Below are 15,991 nucleotides of genomic sequence, written 5' to 3'. Positions count from 1 at the left end.
TGTTCATAGGTTCAGAATCAGATCAACCCCAAATGTGACCCGAGACCACAACACCAGCCTTAAGTTGCACATGTATATTTGTAAGAATAACCAAAAATAAATAAATAAATAAATAAATAAATAAATAAAAGAATAATAAAATAAAAGACAGAAAGAGTCACAATTATAGATTTTTATTTTATCCTAAAAGTAATTACAATATCAAGTAAAGACATTTTGAAAATTTCCATTAAGATATCAAACCTTTTATTAATAGTATACATTGCTAAAAGACTTCATTTATTAATTTTCCTTTAGCATAGTCTCTATTTTAGAGGTCACCACAGCGGAATGAACTGCCAACTATTCCGGCATACATTTTACACAGCAGTAGCCCTTCCAGGTGCAACCCAGTACTGGGAAACAACCATGCACTCTCTCACACACACACATACATACACTATGGCCAATTTCATTTATTCATTTTCTTTTCGGCTTAGTCCCTTTATTAATCAGGGGTTGCCACAGCGGAATGAACCGCCAACTAATCGAGCATATATTTTACGCAGGGAATGCCCTTTCAGCTGCAACCCATTGGTCGGAGACACCCATACACTCTCATTCACACACACTACGGACAATTTAGCCTACCTAATTCACCTATAGCGTATGTCTTTGGACTGTGGGGGAAACCGGAGCACCTGGAGGAAACCCACACCAACATTGGGAGAACATGCAAACTCCACACAGAAATGCCAGCTAACCCAGCCAAGGCTCGAACCAGCAACCTTCTTGCTGTGAGGCATTCGTGCTAACCAACCATGCCCCCCTTGCTAAAAACTTAATCTGAACAAATTTAAAGATAGTTTTCTCAGTATTTATTTATTTATTGAACCCACAGACTCTAAAATTTAAACAAATCTATTTGAAATACTTTATTATGCAGATTTGTGTGTAGTTTTCAGTCTTTTCAGGGTTCCTAATTCTTTTTAACATTATTCATGAGGAAAAGTATACATTATACAGCAGTTTAAAATATTTGACACTCTTATTTTGGCTATAAAAATGACCCACTCACAAAATGAGTCAACACAGCTATGGAGCGTTAATCTTCCCCTGTTTGGGCCCTTGTGGTGGTTCTTGGCTTGTTGAATGAGATTTTTTTGAAAAGAATATAGCCATCCAATGACCACAAGGCTGCAGCCACAAAGCCCACGATCTGTCAAACAAAACACTATTTTGTAAGAAACATGTTGTGTCATGATGTTTGGGTTATCCACAATGAAAGGTTTGATATGTTTGATAAAGTTTAACACACTCTTAAAAATGCTAGGTTGCTTCAGCCTTAAAATTTGGGTCAAATAATGACAAACTCAGCTGTTGGGTTACATTTTTAAAGCATTACTCATTTTTTGTATTATTTATTTAATGATTTAACATTTGTGTTTGTCCATATTTGACTGATATTTGTGTCTACAGTGCAGATTTAGTCTAAAACAGTGGTAGAGTTACAGGAATACAGGATGTCATGTTTCTCACCCCTCCGCTCAAAGTGCCCTTCACTGTGAATGTTGAAACTGCAACCAGGCTAAGAATAAACATGAATGCAGCTGCAAAGAGTGAGTTGAACACATCCTGTGAGAGCAAAAAATGCATTAGTTTGCAGTTCCAACTTGCAGGTATAAATAGATAAAGTTCTCTGAACAATACAAGCACTGCAAAATATGAACAAAACCAATTCAGTCAATCAATCAAGTGTATTAGATTGTTGCTTACAATGAGTGGCCAGAAGAAGAGAGTGAACACTTTGTTGAGTTTCAGAAGGTAGAGCAGAAAAAAACCAAGCGTGATGAAAAACTCTATGCATGTTGCTGCAATGTAGGGTGGCCGGGATGCCACTGCATACGACACAAAAGCCACAAAAACACACACCTGACCAGAAAATAAAAACACAGAAGTTTGGAGTGACTTTTGGACTACAACTGCTTCACTTTTACAACACTCTTTCAGTTTGTTACATTGTGTCAAATCATGCACACACATTACCATGTTAGCTAACATGCTTACATTGTTTCACTTTCTAACAATGGAGTACACAAATGTGAACCCTATGCTGATACTATTTAAAGAGATCAGTGATTGAAAAGAACATTTGCCCTGCCAAAAATGTATCAAAGACGTGTGTTACGTTTCTCACCATTTCTGCTATTTTCAGTAGACCTTTTGAGGACTTCAACAAGGCCAAATCAACTTCCATTGTGGCATTAATGTGATCTTTGCGTATGTGTTTTGTCGATGGATTGTCATAACAGCATAACAAACTTGCACATTACTTCCTGAGTGAGTATTTCCTCTTTGTCTCATGAGGAAATGACTAAATATATATTTTTTCAAAGATGCAGTAAATATCTTTTGTCTTTGGTTCAAAGCCTTTTGACTTTCGGTGAACTTCTCTCTTTATATTTGGTGATAATATTTCTGTATACACTGATAAATTATCAAAGTGATTACCAAAATGTATAGTGATAAATATAATATACTGACTTTTTGGCATTTGTAAATTGCAGCTGATCTATTTTATACTGTAGAGAGCATTGTAATTCTGGCACGGTCGTGACCTAGGAGATCTTTGTAGGGCACTTAGTCACTAATATAGTAATGTCAATCAAAATAAAAGTCATCTTTTATTTATGCAATAACCTATTATTTTAAGGGGACTTAATTGGGGCTGACAAACAATATAAAGCAAGCACTGCGCTTTCAGTTGGGTTGTTTTTGTCATGCCACTTCATACATTTTTTTAGTCTACATGTTAAAAATAAAATAAAATCATGAATAATTTACAAATGTATTCATTCATAAAGTTTTATTTTAATTATTTATTTACTACAAATGCGTTATATTATACTGAGATGTCTGATATAGCAGCATGTTATGTCAAATGATCAAATATCCTTGAAATCTTCCCTATAATTATTTATGAAAGCAAGAAAAAAATGAAAACAGGGACACTACAGAGTGTATTTGCATGGTTTCATGCTTAATTAAAATTAATTTATTGATTTTATTGTTTTCTACAAAAAATAACTGGGTACATTATTTAAATAATGTTTTTTTATAATAATAATAATAATAATAATAATAATAATAATAACAATAATAATAATAATAATAATAATAATAATAATAATAATAATAATAATAATAATAATAATAATAATAAAATGCCTGTAGTTTGTTAATGTAATGGGGACTTTTATTTTGACATGTTTTGGTTGCTCCTTGGTGTTGCACGTAACATTGTAAGTTTTGAGCGTCATCATGAGTTTACATCACTCTTGCTTTTTTATATAACTACTAGAGATCGAAGAAACAAACGGGATGATTGTAAACTCCTTTAAAGAGTTGTGTCGTGTTGTCCCACCTCTGTATTCACACAAATTTTTGTCAACAAATGTACTTGTCCGACATAGAGCAGCGCTGGGGAAGCATTTACTCGGGCACTGGCGCAGCAGCACATCTCTCGGTAACGGTAAGTGCCCTGTCAGCTTCCGTTCCACGCAATATAACGGCGACCACCGCTCTGCTTTTCATTTACAGTTAACATTATATTCCTAGTCAATTTCACATTATCCATAAATCTCGATTAACCGGCAATACGCCGTGTTACAGTTAAGTTAACGTCTCACAATTTTGAGATGAGCATAATAAGCTCGGTGTCTTTATCGTCCCCGAGTCTCTGAATGTCATACAGTATTAACGCTTAATCTGAGGAGAGTGTCATCATGTTTTCTTCTTCTTCTCAAGGGAAACTGGTCAGAAATGGCGAGGGGAAGAAGTCAGTGGTGAGTTTAACACTGCAGCATCTCTTCTCTGAAAGATGAACGAATGAAAACAGTGAATGAGTTCTTGATGTTTATGGTTCATTGTTTTGATCGTTTCGTCCACACTATTCAGATTTGTTTAGAGGGAAATATAGCAAGTGGAAAGACGACATGTCTGGAGTACTTCAGCAAGACCAGTGACATTGAGGTAATACAGAAAATACACATTGAGTAATATTTCTCACAGTGCCTGAAATCTCTCTTCTTTTAATCCTATTATTGATTTATTTGATTTAATAATGGAATTTATATAATGAAACCTGCAATTCAATCACTTTTTACTCAATCTGGTGTTTTAACGTGGTCTGCTTTTCTTTGTCAAACCACAAAAGGTGAGGGACATTCTAAATCCACCAGAGAAACCCAAACGACTGTCAAAACTGTACTTGTAATTAACCCTAACTACTGTAAAAAGAACGAGTCCCAATTCCACAGATAAAGTGAAAAACATAGCATTAAGCATTTTCTCCCTTTTGAAGTCTATTATAAGAAAAAAGCTTAACGTGGCTCAAGGTACCTTAACAAGCGGAGGGAACCAAATTTCTATCAAACCTTACATGTGATTAGCACTAACTACTAGCAAAAGAATGAGCTGTAATTTTAGTGAGTGAAAATGTTCACATTATGCGTTTTTAGTCCATTATAAAAGGAAAAAAAACATGGCTTAACGCACCTCAACAAGTGGGGCACACCAAAAATTAAATTTTACTTGTAATTAACTCTAACAACTAGCAAAAGATCAAGCCCTGATTCTGTGGATGAAGTGAACAATGTGACGTTAAGCATTTTATCCCCATTGAAGTCCATTATAAGAGCTTAATGTGGTTTAACTTAAAAAATCCAGAGACAATCAAATTTCTATAAAATATAATTGTAAACACTTTCTGCTGTTAAAAAAACAAGCTTTTATTTTATTATATCAAGTGAACGATATCACTTTAAGTACTCTCCTCATAGAAGTCCATTATAAGGAAACAGCTTAACGTGGCTTAATGTACCTTAACACTGACCAGGGAAACCAAAAATCCTGTCAAACTTTACATGTGATTAACACTAACTACTGTCAAAAGAATGGGCCCTAATTCCATAGATGAAGTGAACAATATCACGTTAAAGGGTTTTCTCCCCATTGAAGGTCACAGTAAGGAAAGGCTTAATGTAACTTTACAACAACCAAGGGAAATCAAATGTTAAAAGGCTGTTAATAAAATCTAATCTTATTTATGATAGGTTAACCTTGCTCTCAAAAGAATGTGCACAAGTAATATTTGAAAGAAATTTGGTTCTCCCCGCTTGTTGTCAAGGTACATTAAGCCACGTTAAGCTTTTTTTCACGTTAAGTGTTTTAGAATGTACCAAAGGTGACATTTAAACAAATATGCAATTTTCTCTCTCAATATATAGCATGTGCAAACAATAGCAAAAAACATTTTTTTTGCTCAGAAATGCATTGGTCTCATGTGACATATGCCATATATTACAACTATTTTAGGGTATATCATGAAGGGGTTTGTTAAAATGATTTAGACTAATGAACATTCTAACAATGATTGTTTACTAGTACACAACTGCATGTTCATGAATCTCTAATAGTGATGCAGTTTAATTCGACTCATCTAGTAAAAGCATGTGTGTACGCCTCGATAAATCAAAATGAATAATAATGAAACAGAATGCCTTGAAGTCCACCCAAAAAAGTATTTGTGTTTCTGTATCTCTCAGAACTCAGGTTGTCACATAGAAGTAAAAATAGCAAACGGGTGCAATGAGTTGTTGCAACAAACAGAATAAAATTTTTTTTTATATGTATAAAAATGTATAAAATATATAAAAAATTAAATTTGTTTTCACAACCCCCCTGTAAAACTCCAAACACACTTAAAAAAACTCAACCTATTTCACAACGGACTGTTATTTGATATTACTCTGCCTTCTAAAAATGTCTTATTCTAGTTGCTATTGAATACTATTGTATGGATGAGCATGAGCAATATGTTTACAAAAGAAAAAAAGTCCCTTTGTTATCTGAGGTAAAGAAGGGCATGCTGCATTGTAACATCAGGTTGTGTGAACGATGACTGCATTTTCAATTTGGTGCAAACTATCCTTTTAAAAGCTCACAAAAATGCCTGTTATGTTTCAGGTGTTGACAGAGCCCGTGTCCAAATGGAGGAATGTACAGGGATGCAATCCATTGGTAGGACTTCAGTGGCAGCTCATTATGAGTTTAATGAGTGCTGTGTTCCTTTTTTTTACTTTTCTGTTTACTTTAAAGTAACATCATTGTAAAAGCACACTGGTTTATTAATAGTTTTCACTGCATTTGTTTTAGTTATTTCTTAATAGCGGCTATAGCTAATGAATTTATGTTTCACACAATGAAGCATACTGTACTTCTTCATTGCAAAACAATGTGCGTTTGAGTTGCAAATGTTGTCTTGGTCACCATAATTACTTTATTCTGCTGCAGGGATTGATGTACCAGGACCCAACCCGATGGGGACTCACCCTTCAGACCTATGTTCAGCTTACAATGCTGGATCGACATGTCTCGCCAATGGCATGTACAAATACTCTTTTGGTCACTTGCTTTACATGCATCTGTTTTTATTCCGCAGTACAATCAATAACCCTTCCTTCTATGTTATTGAAGGAAAATAAATGACTTCAATAACTTGTTGTTTTCATTATGATTGCAGTCAGCACCTATCAGAATGATGGAGAGATCTATTTTCAGCGCAAAGTACATATTTGTAGAAAATCTTTATAAAAGGTATGTTTTTTTCCAAAGCTGTCCGATTTAAAAGCCAAAATTGTACTAAACATTAAATGAGTACTTCTGTGTTGTTTTGTTTCATTGACAGTGGAAAGATGCCTGAGGTGGACTTCGCTGTTTTAAGTGAATGGTTTGAGTGGATCATCAAGAACATCTCTCTTCCTGTTGACCTTATTGGTACGACACATACACGTGTATTGTACTTTATAGGGCTGCACGATTCTAGCTAAAATCACAATTGTTTTTTTTTTTTTTGCTTAAAATCAAGATCAATCTTTTCCACGATTCTGTAAATGTAAAACAAAGGTTAATTTGAGTAGACAATAATACTGTTATTTCTCAAACATATGGTAACAACAGTAATAATATTAGGCCTATGTGTAGGTCTACTGTTAGTTAAAATGCTCAATTTTGTATAGACATTGAATGGTGGACTTGAACAGACTTTAAATTTGTCCTGGTTGTTAATTCACAGTAAAGTGAGGACATCAGAATACCACTATTAATATATGTGAAGTTGAATTATTATGTTTGAGTCATGTGCTTGTCATTTTTTTTTTATTTACAACATTATTCAATCATTTTATTTCACTGCTAAAAAGAGACTTTTATCATTTTCAGATTCCCTTTAGCATTATATTCAACAATATATATAAGCTAGAGTAGTTACTGACACAGTTAACATTTATTTTCATGCACAACACTTTGTGTTCGCTATGAAAGAAAAAAAAAACATATCAACCGATTTTCGTAATCATAACTGTGAAATACGATATGATCATTTAAATGATGTGCACACTTTCGGTTTCAGTTTTCACTGCCAAGTATGCTCATGTCATGGCTGTCGTCACATTAAGTTCAGTTTGCAACAAACTGAACGTTATTTACAACTTCATTACCTGTTATTCACAGCCTATGCAGATTCTGTTCACGAAAGTAGCATCATTGGTGGGCACGCGCGTGTCCTCTCGGTAGTAAACAAACTGCTTCAGTTCATGTGTGATTTCGCAGCCGCGAATATGTCATTAAATTATGACAAAAATTACATTTTTGGGTGAATTATACCTTATAAATACAGGAGATGACACTTTTAATGCCATTTGGAGGTGTCCATGTTGCTGAGCAGTAGAAAAGCTGATTTAAGATGGTGTGTAGGGTCAAATCGAGATTGCGATATTCTTTCGATTAATCGTGCAGCCCTAGCATTTTAACATATCATGTTGCTTTTAATTGTGGATGTCTGAGTTTTTACATTAAAGGGCCCCTATTATGGTTTTTTGATAATTACATTTCATGCAGTCTGTTAGACAGCTCTAAGTGAATGAAAACATCCTGCAAAGTTTTACATCCGAAAGTGCTTTGTGTATAAAGTTGTAGCCTCTCGAAAGAAAGAGTTGACTCGGAGTCATTAAAATTAGTTGTTTTTAAAATGAATGCCAAGCCATTTCATGTTGATATCAGTGTGGGATTCACAGGCTGGTTGTTATTGATGGAACGTTCAGCATTTTGGTATATTTTATGGAAGAATGCTTCCTTGTCAAACTCTGGATTGATTTGATATAGTAAAATTTAAGCTATGTTGTCTGTTCAATCACTGTATGAATTGTTAACGCTTGATAGCCTGTAATACAGTAATGTTGATAAGCCTTCACTTTTCAAAATGTGCTGCATGCAGTAGACCAATCAGAACAGACTAAGCCATCAGACCAATCACTGCAGATTAGTGTCTTGCAAAGGAGGGTTTTGGAAAGATTTTTCATTCACCAAGCCTTATGTGTGTCATTGTGCAAATAAAGTAAACTAAATGCTTATTTTAAGACAATGACAGTGTCTTTTGAACTTGCATGCATTTCAGCATGTTCTTAGGGACTCCCAAAACCAAAATATCAGTCTTTTCATAATCCATAATAGGGGTGCTTAAAATATTTAGTGAAATGTTTACTGGATGTTGCCATTTGTTTTTCTCCAGTTTACCTGCAGACCACTCCACAGACCTGCTATGAGAGACTGAAGCAGAGGTGCAGAGAGGAAGAGAAGGTTATCCCCTTGGTGAGCTCAGCATTTGTTTAGTTTTTGTCCAATCAGTGCATGAAAAACAGAACTGAAACACAGCGAATCTGAAACTAAACCCAAAGCACAATCTCCAAGGCTCTGTTTCCGCATAAGACACATTTAATTCCACCTTTTTGTTAAAGGGCACCTATAATGAAAATCATCTTTTGGGAGCTGTTTGTACAGAACCGTGTGTAGGTATAGTGCATCCACTGTCATATTGGATTGATAGCCAATAAGCCTCTTATTTTTTTATTTCCTGACATCAAAATATGATCCAAATCCCTCCCATTTTGAAGCCCACTACAACGTGACATAGGAGTGTGGTTTCCCTGAATTGATTGACATCTTGTGTATTTGCATGTCTCTGTAGTAACCATATCAACAAGACAGGACATGCGCAAATCAACTGGGATTAAAAGATCTTTTCAGCTCGCTGTGATCATCAATCATCATCAAATGTGATCAAGAATGAGTTTAAAATGTTTTTACAGTGATTTCACTGTCTTTACTTTATCACCACTGCCGCATGTCAGTACAATTATAAAAGAAGACACCGTGTGTGTGTGTGTGTGTGTGTGTGTGTGTGTGTGTGTGTGCGCATGAACTTTGTAGCAACATTGTGTATGACTCATCATTGCAGAAAGGCTTGAATTAACTCCACAACAAATGCATCAAATAATCATTGGGAAAGTTCTTACTGTAGTATTTCTCACAAGCTTTACATGAGATCTGCTTCCTTCATGTCGGTCACTGTGCTGTTTATCCGACACAGCCGAGGCGGAGATTGAGGCACACTGACAGTCATGTGGGAATGGTGGGTGGAGAGAACTCACATTAAAGGCAACAAAAACTGCTACATTGTGTTCAGAGCAGAAAACTTTTAACATTCTGAAAGCTATAATAAATAATCTGAGGGGTGTTTTGAGCTGAAACTTTACAGACACATTCTGGAGATACAATAGACTCATCTTAAATCTTGAAAAAGATGTAAAATAGGTGCCCTTTAAAATGTCCAAGTGCGTTCACCTGAAATCTGATTATATAAGCGTTTCATTGATGTAGGGTTAAAAAAAGTAAATACTAAGAAAATCACTTCTCAAATTGGCCAAATACCTTTTTTCGCAATGGATATTTCTAAATAAAAAAAATGTTTTGGTATATTTATAATAGAAAATATACACGATTTCTTCATGAACCACAATCTACACTTAATATTCTAATGATCTTTAGCAGAAAAGAAAAATCAATCATTTTGACCCATACAATGTGTTTTTGGCTATTGGCAATATCACAAGTTTTTGTGGTCCAGATTTGACATAATTTCATCACTTTTGTGGGAGCACTAGCTGTGATGCATGAGTAGTTCTGAATGAGTGAAAAGCCATGTTACGCTGCTTACAAGTCCAAACGCAAGCAATCAAAATAATGTGGATGACATCTGTTATTTTGATCATAGTCTTTTCTGTTTTGGTACCACAGCGAACTATGAATATCTTGTTTTGGTCTGCTTTCTCACAACACATCCCATAATGATAATGCGTTCGGTCAGTAGGTTTTTGTGGCTGTTTATTCAACCACATGAGCATTTACACTGTCAAAGCAATCAGATGACATGCATTTCCATTTGAATATTATTATCGGATTTTCAAATGTGTTCTAGGTCACAGACCATTTACAGTAACTAATTATTGCAAACTTTCCTATTACTGGGTTGCAGCTGGAAGAGCATCCGCTGTGTAAAACATATGCCGGATAAGTTGGTGGTTCATTCCACAGTGGCAACCCCTGATGAATAAAGGGACTAAGCCGAAGGAAAATGAATGAATGATTGCAAACATTACACATTTGTATTGTGTAGTTGGAAAGCAATCACACTTTTGCTGATGTTCCCTCTTTAGGAATATCTAGAATCAATCCATAACCTGTATGAGGACTGGCTGATTCACCAGAAGTCATTTCACGTTCCCGCTCCTGTTCTAGTAAGTTTCTGCAAGTGGATAAAAAGCTTTATTGCCTTAAATTATGTCTATTTTGACACATTATCATGCTTTGATGTTGCTGAACTCGTATTGTTTGATGCACTATATATATATATATATATATATATATATATATATATATATATATATGTATATGTATATATATGTATATATGTATATATATGTATATATGTATATATATATATATATATATATATATATATATATGTATATATATATATTTATTTATTTATTTTTGACTTTGGTGAACAGGTAATCCCTGCTGATCATGATCTTAAGAAGATGCTGCATCAGTATGAGGAGAACAGAGAGAGAATACTCATGGCTCGTTGCTCCTGAGTAAAGGATCTGACAGAACAATGGTATATCAGTCTATAAATATGTTTTCAGCTCTCATGAAGAAGGAAAAACCAAGCACTTTTGACTTCAATCTGAAACGTAAACATTCCTCTTGCAATGGAAGCTGACATGCATAGTAGGATTTAACAATTCATATAATAGATGTTTTATTTAAATGCTGCCTGTTATGTTTTGTGTGCTTTTCTAGTCATTGTAGATGTGATTTAAACATCTAGCTTCATTTTTTTACCTTTGTTTGTGGAATCATTCCATATTACATGAAACTACTGAACTTGGAAATATGTGTAACAGTTCTTCTGTTACATCAGCAGATGTTTTATATTCAGAATGTTTATTCCAGATCATATAGATGTTTAATATGCGATTCAGTTACGCAATTTACATTGAAAACATCACACTCAGGTCTTACAAAATATCCCTTTATTTTATTTCCTGTTCATTTTTTTCTGTTACCACTTGAAGGTACTGTCTATAACAAAGAGATGTTATTGGCCAGTTTATGTTACTGAAGTTATTACTGTGACCAATGTAATTTATACTATATAAGGCATTGTTTTAAATAAAACGAAAACATTGATGATTTTATTACATTGCAGTTTTCAGTAACATCTTTCTCTGCAGTACTCCACAGTTGTACAGTAATATAAATACGAAATTGTTTGCACCTTATTATGATTGATAAATAGCGATGCATCAGAGCACCATATTTTGAACCCCATTTCTTCCCACATTACTTTAAGGTAGACATTCCTGCAGAACAAATGTTCCAATAAGACATGTAGGTGCACATTAAGCTGGCTCTACATTTAGTAAGGCACAGAACCTAATATATCAAGTTAAACAATCATTTTGACCAGAAGTTTCATGAAAATTATAGCAGCAGGAAACCTTCCTTCACTTCAAAAATCTATAAGATAAAAAGACAAAGGTCACACAGACAGTCTTCCAATCACCTTCATAAGATACCACAGCTAATCCAAACTAAAGGCTTCAATAATAAGGCTCATCATCAATGAAAGTGCTATGTACATCATTACTTTTTTTTTTTTTTTGAGAGCACGTGCTATATTGCAGCACACTTTAAAAAATCAGGATGTCAAACTCATTTCCAGTAGGGTTAAAGTCCTGCAGAATTAGGCCCTGTCCCAAATAGCCTATGCTCTTGAGGATTTGCAGTCACATTTTGTGGATATTTTTAATGCTGCTTTCCAGACAACTCAGAATTTAGAATTTTAGTAGTTGGAAATAATGTTTAGAAGTCAGACGTCTGACCTATGAACCCATGGCAGATCGAAGAACCTTGACTTCAGCATGACGCGTCATCCAGCGTCATTTAGATGATGGCTAGTTCTGCTTCAGTCAGATTAGAGAAACATGTGAAACAAATAATAATAAATACTGATTTTATTAAGCAAAATAATAATTATTACTAAAATAATAACAATTTCAACTATATTTATAGCACAAAATGAGCAGAAACCCAACTAATAAAGCCTATTTCATAAATTATATTAGTTTTATAGTGCAATAAATAATGTTCTTTTTTTGTCAGCTGTATTCAAAGTACAGCTAGCATTTTCTCTTCCTCTTGTTTTATCCATAATTGGAACAACATGAAATGTTATGAAATATTCACATTTTGTGGTGAAAATGCATATGTGATGCGAAATTGACTGGAAGTTATTTGGACATGGACGTGGGGCATTTTTTCTGCTGAAATTTCCACCCGACTTTGTCTGGAGCGCAGCGTGAGACCACAAGAACATTTGAGGTCCCATTTGTCACTTTAGGGTAAGGAAGTGTTCAAGGATTGTACCCTTGATGTGCACTTTTGCCAGATGACTTTATGTGACAGTCAATGTGCATTACAGCAAAAGTGTGGATCACAAGGAATTCTCTCTGGAATTAAGCATGGACCTAAACCTAAAGCACACCTAACTGAGATAATTGCATCCTTTAGACTTTCTTGAAAAGTACAAGTGTGCATGATGCACACAGGTTTGATTGAACTAAAAATGTAAGATTTAAGGCATCCGGGAGCTGAGTTTGACACCCTTGTTTTAAAATCTTTGGAATGGATGAGAAACGTGGAATACTTTGAGTGTCTAAACCATGACGTATGTTTGGTCGAGGTCATCTTCTGCAGGCTGAGATGTTGGACTCCTCTGTGCACTAGAGCCCTCACTGGCAGTTTGACTATGGTCAGTTGGTGATCCGAACACTGGTGCACATCCTTTTGGCACACAAGGGATATAGATGGACTGAGGAGGCTCTCTAATGGTGTCCTCTTGTGCAAGAGTGCCATCAGATCCCGAGCAGCTTCCACAACCTGAGATGTTGCACACAGGCTCTTGGGATGGGTTGCACAAGATGGGCAGGCTCATGCAATCAGGGGATTTTGTAGGTGGGGTTGTGATGTCATTGTGCCCACTGTATGGTTGGGCCTGTGCTGTCTCCTCTGTGGGGTATTTAAGGGGTTCATCTACACTAAGTTCCTTCATCTGCATTTTCCCCATCTGCTCAGTTAGCTCAGACAGGCCGTCTTCTGTTGAGACTTCCCCTATGCGTTCTTGTAGCAGTGTTCCGACTTTAAGGACTATAGGTTTGGCATCTAAGGGCTGGGTTTCTACAATTGAGATTGGATTGTGTGGCTTTAGATGACCTGGGCTGATCTCAGTATGTATGGCTATAGACTGGGGGCCACTCATATCAGTACTGGTCTTGTGGAACAGGCCTGCATTGTGGCCCCTGGATCCAGTCCACTCCTGGGCCTTGAGCGGTTGCATAGATCTTTGGGACTTTCGGAAAATGGGATTTTGTCTGAAGGTCAGGTCTGGGTAAGCGTTCCACATCTCCAAGATAGACTTATCATCAGTCTCAAATGATTTGGGTGGTCTTTCTTCATCAGAAACGGCATCTTCTTGAGACTTGTCTACTTCTTGATCATGGCTTTTAAGTGACTCTTGTTGCTGCAGTTCCTCCGGGTTTTCCACTAGGTCACCTTCAGGTTCTGCAGCTTCAGGTTCTGCACCTTCTGGTTCTTCCCCTGCAAGAGCTTCCCCATTGTCTTGAGTAGCTCTCTTATGTATGATCTCCAGACAGTCTACATGTGATTTCTGGTTCATAAGCTCCAGAAGATAATCACACTCCAACCTCGCAAGAAAAAGGTCAAAACCCATAGTCCTAACCTTGTCTAGGTCAAAACTGTCAGAAAGTCTATACTCTGTGTCTGTTTCTGTGTATCCAATAAGGTGAAGAATACTCCTGGCAAAAGGCAATACTGGCTTGATGTAATAGACAAAGTGTCCTGTAAATGTCTAAGAGAAAATGGAGGAAAACAGTACCAATTAATAACATTGTAATGAATAATATTTCGAGACACTTTTCACTTTTATAAACAGTAACTAGACTTATATATAAAACTCACTATTTACTTGTTCCAACCCAGTTTTACTTTCTTTCTGTTAAACATGAAATATATATATTTAAAGAAAGCTGGAAACCTGGAAACATTGATTTATACAGAATTAGCTTTTTCTTACTATAAAAGTTGATGGTTACAGGTTTACAGCTTTCTTCAAAATATCTTCCTTTGTGTTCAACAACAACAAATTATCTGCATTTAGAATCATCCCAGGATTCAGTATGACTTTCAAACTTCATTAATAATTAAGTATGAAATGATCAATGAATATGAAAATTAATATGGTTTCCATCTAAAGTGTTTTCAGACAGCAAAAGCAGCTGGGTTTGAAAAAAAAAAAAAAGAATAAAGATAAATATGAAAGGGTGTGGGTTTCCTCCAGGACCCAAACCCTTCTAAAAACTAAAAAGCAGATAACAGACCAGCACAAGCTGGCTATGAGACCAGAGAAGAAGAACAAACCATCTCAACATGGTTTAAGCACTTTCTGTCATTAGCTGGCCGAGTAACGATACCAGTGCCGTCTTTAAATTACCTTCAGTGTCTTGATCTCTTTCTTCCAGGGGAACAGAAAGAGGTTGACGCAGAAGATCTCGAGCAGCTCGAGGGCTCTCCTAAAGTCGTGTACTCTCCTCTGGCCGTCCCGCTGCCGCGCGCACGTGAACAGGCGCTCATAGAAGTCCCCAGTGTGGAGGCTCTTCCGCGGCTCCGCGTCCGAGAACAGCAGCGCGAGCCTGTCCTCATGTGTCACCTGCGTCTTTGGACACGCTTTCACACCGCCTTCGCCGCAAACTTTCTCGTAGTACTGTAAATACTGAGCGAACACGTCTTTTCGCGAGACATACGACGGATCTTCGACGCTGTTGGTCATGTTTGTGACAGAAAAAGTGATCAAGTTGATCAACTCCCGATGAGGAAGCGAAAGTAGACTGAATATGTAAATGAGCAGTGATGATGAGTATGAATATGCCGGTATCGACAGCGACGCAAATACGGAAGAAGAGCCTCGGATGTTTATTTCTTATTCTAGTTTAATCGTAAGACAAGGCTGACTTTGCTTGAAGCTTTACATTTCTATAAATGGCCATGATGACCATTGAGCGAAGCGGTGTATGGCAGGCATTAGCGGAAACATGTCTATCCCAATACATTAATCTCAGCACCGAACGTGTGTATTGCAAATCTTTAAGTACACTTAATTTTAGCAGCTATTTTGTCCGAGAAACGGTTGATGTTATAGCCTACCTACATGTCACCGTTGTTATTGTTCCCTCAGATGTGAGAAACATTACTGACACCTAGCGGTAAGTAATTATCATGACTTCGTCTGAAACAATGCCCGGAAGATGGCGATGTCATCACAAAATTGACGTGTACGCACGTCAAAGCAGTCAGTGATGTCACAGAGGGAAACACCTGATTTGTGAGATGCTTTTCCTAAAGAAATACCCTTTAAGATGACATATCTTTTGCAGTAATCACACTGTTTCGGAATATTGTAAACATTTAGTAG

General features: G+C 36.2%; 3 protein-coding genes across 3 annotated transcripts; 1 reads left to right on the top strand and 2 right to left on the bottom strand.

The window, feature by feature from the left end:
- Nucleotides 1-230: 230 nt before the first annotated feature.
- On the bottom strand, nucleotides 231-2,516 carry LOC130232917 (chemokine-like factor). Its single transcript, XM_056462898.1, has 4 exons — nucleotides 2,177-2,516; nucleotides 1,756-1,911; nucleotides 1,519-1,614; nucleotides 231-1,198 (listed from the first exon to the last, which is right to left on the bottom strand). Exons 1-4 carry the CDS (start codon nucleotides 2,234-2,236, stop codon nucleotides 1,085-1,087), a joined length of 426 nt encoding a protein of 141 aa, XP_056318873.1. The 5' UTR covers nucleotides 2,237-2,516; the 3' UTR covers nucleotides 231-1,084.
- A 756-nt stretch (nucleotides 2,517-3,272) lies between these two features.
- On the top strand, nucleotides 3,273-11,639 carry tk2 (thymidine kinase 2). Its single transcript, XM_056461980.1, has 10 exons — nucleotides 3,273-3,511; nucleotides 3,787-3,824; nucleotides 3,937-4,011; nucleotides 6,007-6,060; nucleotides 6,334-6,423; nucleotides 6,563-6,636; nucleotides 6,728-6,816; nucleotides 8,609-8,688; nucleotides 10,593-10,673; nucleotides 10,947-11,639. Exons 1-10 carry the CDS (start codon nucleotides 3,361-3,363, stop codon nucleotides 11,031-11,033), a joined length of 819 nt encoding a protein of 272 aa, XP_056317955.1. The 5' UTR covers nucleotides 3,273-3,360; the 3' UTR covers nucleotides 11,034-11,639.
- Nucleotides 11,603-15,740, bottom strand: si:ch211-189a15.5 (uncharacterized). Its single transcript, XM_056461978.1, has 2 exons — nucleotides 15,014-15,740; nucleotides 11,603-14,371 (listed from the first exon to the last, which is right to left on the bottom strand). Exons 1-2 carry the CDS (start codon nucleotides 15,347-15,349, stop codon nucleotides 13,160-13,162), a joined length of 1,548 nt encoding a protein of 515 aa, XP_056317953.1. The 5' UTR covers nucleotides 15,350-15,740; the 3' UTR covers nucleotides 11,603-13,159.
- Between the last annotated feature and the right edge of the window lie 251 nt (nucleotides 15,741-15,991).

The sequence above is a fragment of the Danio aesculapii genome, chromosome 7 (assembly GCF_903798145.1).
Source record: "Danio aesculapii chromosome 7, fDanAes4.1, whole genome shotgun sequence".
NCBI classification, from domain to species: Eukaryota; Metazoa; Chordata; class Actinopteri; order Cypriniformes; family Danionidae; genus Danio; species Danio aesculapii.
Note: the sequence above shows the minus strand (reverse complement) of the source record. Positions and strands in the feature narration are given on the sequence as shown.

Excerpts from the sequence above, each read along its gene's own strand:
- LOC130232917 (XM_056462898.1), bottom strand. The coding sequence starts at position 2,236 with ATGGAAGTTGATTTGGCCTTGTTGAAGTCCTCAAAAGGTCTACTGAAA. Across the intron at positions 1,912-2,176 it reads TACTGAAAATAGCAGAAATG|GTGTGTGTTTTTGTGGCTTT; the intron begins GTGAGAAACGTA and ends TTTTCTGGTCAG. Across the intron at positions 1,199-1,518 it reads AGGGCACTTTGAGCGGAGGG|ATCGTGGGCTTTGTGGCTGC; the intron begins GTGAGAAACATG and ends TTTGTTTGACAG.
- tk2 (XM_056461980.1), top strand. The coding sequence starts at position 3,361 with ATGATTGTAAACTCCTTTAAAGAGTTGTGTCGTGTTGTCCCACCTCTG. Across the intron at positions 3,825-3,936 it reads GCGAGGGGAAGAAGTCAGTG|ATTTGTTTAGAGGGAAATAT; the intron begins GTGAGTTTAACA and ends CACACTATTCAG. Across the intron at positions 6,424-6,562 it reads ATCGACATGTCTCGCCAATG|TCAGCACCTATCAGAATGAT; the intron begins GCATGTACAAAT and ends TTATGATTGCAG.
- si:ch211-189a15.5 (XM_056461978.1), bottom strand. The coding sequence starts at position 15,349 with ATGACCAACAGCGTCGAAGATCCGTCGTATGTCTCGCGAAAAGACGTG. Across the intron at positions 14,372-15,013 it reads AAGAGATCAAGACACTGAAG|ACATTTACAGGACACTTTGT; the intron begins GTAATTTAAAGA and ends ATTTTCTCTTAG.